At 29.8% G+C, this 5,191-nt stretch overlaps 1 protein-coding gene across 1 annotated transcript; it reads right to left on the minus strand.

The window, feature by feature from the left end:
- Nucleotides 1–892: 892 nt before the first annotated feature.
- On the minus strand, nt 893–1,492 carry LOC108913088 (ubiquitin-like-conjugating enzyme ATG10; the record flags this gene model as incomplete). Its single annotated transcript, XM_023456877.1, has 4 exons — nt 893–975; nt 1,033–1,118; nt 1,173–1,329; nt 1,386–1,492. Coding segments are annotated over 4 exons (433 nt in total), but the record flags the coding sequence as incomplete, so codon positions are not given.
- Between the last annotated feature and the right edge of the window lie 3,699 nt (nt 1,493–5,191).

Below are 5,191 nucleotides of genomic sequence, written 5' to 3' on the forward strand. Positions count from 1 at the left end.
CCGAATTTTAATTAAATTTAAAAAAGTTGATACCCCTAACCGAATATTGACCTCGATCTACACCCTTTTCAGAGATTATTGCTGCGATACTTCTGGATTCATAAAACGCTTTTTCCGAATTTACAGAACACTAAGACAAAGTTTTTTTCAAATCACCTTTTTTTCAGTGGAAAAAAAATTGAATAATTTTTTTTTTGTCATAACTTTAAACCCTTTTCGCACACGTGTGTAAAAGAAGCGTAAATCCGACCCTGCAACCTCCACGTGGTACGCTTTGGGTAACGCTAATGCCGGCGGTTCATATTCATTAAGATTGCGCGATACGTGTTATTTGAAATTTTTTTTGCAAGATTCAAAAATTAGAAACTTCAAGCTTCAAATTGCTTTTTTTTTTCTCCAATACGACCAATTTTATCAAAGATTCAGCCATTTGAAAAATCGCCGAAAATTTAGATTTTTTTTTTGATCCCTTAATTTTTTCCACTAATTTATTAATTTTAAAAACAACTTTTTATACGCTTTCAATTGGTTCCAATACACAAAAATCTCACAGAGCTGCCATCGAAAGTAAAGAAAACGTCAAACGTATGTCACCTGGCGATCGATTAATTTTAATGCACTGCATTGTCAGCGTCTCAAAGTGCAGTAAACTTAAAACAATAAGCTTTCCTAGTTTGACGACAGTTACTACGATACAGAACAGGAATTTAGGGTGATTCTGTTGGCTACACTTAGTTAGTAAATGTGACGTCATTGCAAACTGATCGTAAGTGACTTTAATGAATTAGTTAATTAGTATCACGCAGCAAATTGCCATACATCTCTGTGTAACATAGAAAACTGATATACGTATTTTTTTTAACAATTATCGTGTTTAGGTATGTTGAGGTACCTATGTCCTAAGAATGGTTGAATGATCTCTTGGGTTCTACATGGGTGAAGAGTAAGGAATGGCTGACATAAAACTGGATGATCCTAAAACGTAACTGTAATTAATTCTTATTCATCTAATGATTACAAAATTAAACTAACCAACTGCGTGAGCGTATCATACATGTTTGAATCCTTTAAATCCTTATTAAGAGCCCAATATTCCTCCATCGAAAGTAATGATCCATCTACAAAATGCGTGTCATAATAATAATTTGTATCTGATTTTTCATGCAACGTACCTTGCTTCCATACTTTAAAACAGAGCACGGGAACGCCATAGCTTAAGTTATAGGCAATATGATACTCAAAAGTAACAAGAAATTTGATATCTTCCTTATCAAGTGCTTTTAAAGGCGTCGTATATCGCTTTGTTATAAATTTACCATTTTCAGCACCCTGAAAATATTCAATAAAAAAGTTAAGTGTCGTAAAAGTAATTAAATCAGGGATACCTCTTTTTCTTGTAACGTCCACCCATCCATCAGTATATTTGAAACATCTACAATGGTTTGTATGGAAGTTACAAAATCCTTAAGAGTTAAACTTGATTCCATAATGCCTAGAATTAGAAAAAATTTCAGCAAAATCTCAATAAAACTTAATAATTTAAAGTTACGTCTATAAATGTTACAATCAGGAGTATCTACTAGTAATGGAGATAATTTTTAAACTGCAGTAATGGTGTTTTCAAATTTGCATTTATATTAGCAACAGAAAGATCGTTTCAATTTTTATTTTATATAATGTTATTCATTACACATTTGTCTGTGTAGATTTCTTTAGCGCAACTAAATATTTGGTATCAAAGAGTATATGACTTTATTTGATTAGGTTCTTGCTTTAACACAAAAAGTAATATTACTTAGTACATAATTCAATATTTCAACATTTATACAATAGGATTTTAAGCTAAATGAAGGTGGACTGAGAACGATTTTGGTGGAAATTTGCGCAGGATCTTTGAAAGGATTGATCCGCCGTATTGCGCTTACGCACTCAACTGGATGTGGATACACAACGTACATTTTATATATAGGTCAGAAAAGTTAACATTCTTTAGATATATTTAACAATATTTGCAAGGCTGTCAATTTTCATCTTCGAAAAGGGGAAAAGACAGCAATATTGGAATTATACATAGGTATACACAGAATATTAGAAAACAAAACTATTAGAATATGAATAGTGGTTTTTACAGTAAGTCCTCCTAATCTTCTATTAAATTAATTATAATAATAACAATGTAGTTTATTTGCCGAAATAATAATTATTACAATCAAACAATAAAAATATATAGCAAATAGACAAAGAAAATATCTCACTAGTAACATGTAATTTGAATTTCAGGTTAGTCATATGTATTACAAAATATTCAATTTTAATGCAGAATAGGTATGTAAGTCTTCTTTCAGTTCAGATATTTGTACTATATCAAATATCTTTCACAATTCGCTGGAAGTAGGATCTTTAGAAAAATATTTAGTTACGCAACATTATATATTATGTTGTACTATATTCATTTAATAACATTTTTAATATACAATTTTTATGACATTACATAGGTAGTCAAATTAGGTTTCAAAAGTATACATACAGTACCAAATATTTTTAAAATAAGTCTACGACTTCTGAAACTGTATTAACATCTGAAACATAGTTGACTAATCTGAACTAAAAATAATGCCTTTTGGAATTAAAATTAAGATGAAATTGAAATGGCGCTATCTCAAATAAAATTAACTGTTTCTGAAAAACATCTAAAAGATGTAAAAAATAAAGAAGTTATTTGACGTAATTACTTTTTACATAATTCTTAATAATTGTATAAAAACGATAATTTTAATAACTGCATGTTGGAAAATCTTTATTATAATATCATTAATAGCAATAATATTAGCAGTTAGTAGAAACAGAAAAATTAAAAATTAATTAAACAAATCCTTGCGCCAAAAGAACCGGTCAAAGATTATTTTTATTATACTATTTTTGCATATTCAAAAATCAGGCCGAAAAAAGCAGAAAATTATTGTTAACATTTCAAAAAATCAATCTTTTTTTCGTTATCAAAACTAGTAGGAAAGTTGATATTTCCTCTATTTTCTTCTAGGTAAAACTAAATTTATAAAATCAAACCTTTGACTAATCTTTTTAACGGAAAGATTTATTTACGTAAAAAAAATAAATTAAATAAGAAAGTAGCTGAAAAAGCTACAAATAAATAATTATATCTGTATGGGCTACATACATCAACTAAAAATTAATGACACCAGCAATATCTAGTAAATAGCTAGAAATAAATAATTACTCAGTTTAAAAACTAAAAATGATATGTCTCAATGCAACTAATACAAAACGACAAACCTGATATATTGAAATTGTTAAAAATGAAATCATTCAAAGAAATATTTTGTATCTTTGTTGTTCTAACATCACCATCAGACAAAAACCGACAAGTAAAAAACAGCTACTACAGAAAGATTTTTTGGTTCCACATTTTATTTAGGATTATTTCATCAGGTAGCCTCCATGAATGAGATAAACAAATATTGTTAGAACAAGATTATACATAAAATACACAAAATTTAATAAAAAAAATTGTTGGTGTAATTCACTACTAGCTGCGGCATGTAGCCCTCAAAGGAGCAATAGTAGATACCGTTAAAAAAATTACAGTATTGCTATTTTTTTTATTAAACGGTGAAAGATATGTGTCCGTGACATTATTGCGTGACACTGGAATTTTCGTTGGCTACAAATATTAAATAAGAAACAATTAATAACAGAGCAAACATCATATGATATAATTATTTAAAATAATTAAAAAAGATACGTCCATCTCGATTTTAAAAACGAAAATAGATTAATTTTTTGAAACGTTAATTCACAGAAGAAGTAATTTTGATAGAAAACAGGTTTTATATTAAAAATTTTATTTTAAATTTTTTATTGATTCATAAACTATACAGTATAGGGTTATGTGTGGAATAGCATATCGAATAAATGGCCCCCACGGCTTTGCTGGCACATACGCATACGACTTTTGTCGATATTTTCCATGATCGTTTTGCATAAATGTTCCTGAATTTCGTTGATACAGCGTTCAATTTTCTCCTTCAAGGTGTGGGAGGTCATGAGCTTGTTGGCACAAATCTTTGACATCAAAATACCCAAAGAAAAAAGTCCAATGGCGTTAAGTCGCATGATAGGAGACCAATTCTGACCAAAACGGGAAATTACACTACCAGGAAATGACTCATGCCGTAAGTGAATTGTTTCTCGGGCTGGGTGGCATGTGGCACTGTCTTGTTGAAACCACATGATGTGTACAATTGTACATATATATCATGCAATTTAGTCACAAAAAATGGATTATCATGTCGTGATAGACGCAAATCTTTCGTGAAAATACACTATATAGAGCTTCTCGAAATGTCCAATTCTTGTTCCTGGATTCTCAGCAACACTCCCACGAACTGCTTCGATGTTTTGTGTTGAACGACTTATTCCGACCATACTTTGTACGAAAATTGCGAACTGTAGCTGCCAAACCTTTATTATTTTAAAAATCTTGCTCAGCAAAGAAAATGCGTTCTTCTTTCGTGTAGCGCTCCATTTTTAATAACTTTTTTCCTTGCCAACTCTTTACCGCTCAAATGACGCAAAATTCAAATCTTTCGTGAATTTTGGAACACTCATTATAACTGATGTCAGTGATGTATAGTGATGTGTATTTTTTATTTGTCTGCTTTTTCAGTATGAGATATTTGATTAGGTAAAAGTCGTTTAATAAAAATAACCCTTGACCCGTGACCGATCCTTTTGACGTAAGAGTTTATTTATTTTAATATTTTCACTAGTAGCAAAATATCCAAAAATAATCAGCTACAGTTTCAAAATTCCTCTCAACCGAAGAACCAGTACTTAAGATACTCGCGCTCCATTATTTTAAAAATGATTCACTGAAAGAAATGGGCTTATTAAACTGTTTATCTAGAATAATGTGTATAGCGCATATTAAAACTTTTATAACCAATATACAACTTTTATTAAAAAAAAGCTATCATCTCTGTTACGAATAATTCTGTTAATATAATTGTTATATACAAATTCGGATGCTGGTCTTTATACAACAAATCTTCCCTACTATACAATTGGAATATAAAGTCTATAACACCTAATAATGTATAAGTAATTCATTATAACCTTTATTTCATAGATGCATAAGGTGTATTAAGCACCTTCCAGTTAAACTGATTGA

Source organism: Anoplophora glabripennis, unplaced genomic scaffold, assembly GCF_000390285.2.
Source record: "Anoplophora glabripennis isolate ALB-LARVAE unplaced genomic scaffold, Agla_2.0 scaffold3300, whole genome shotgun sequence".
NCBI lineage: Eukaryota > Metazoa > Arthropoda > Insecta > Coleoptera > Cerambycidae > Anoplophora > Anoplophora glabripennis.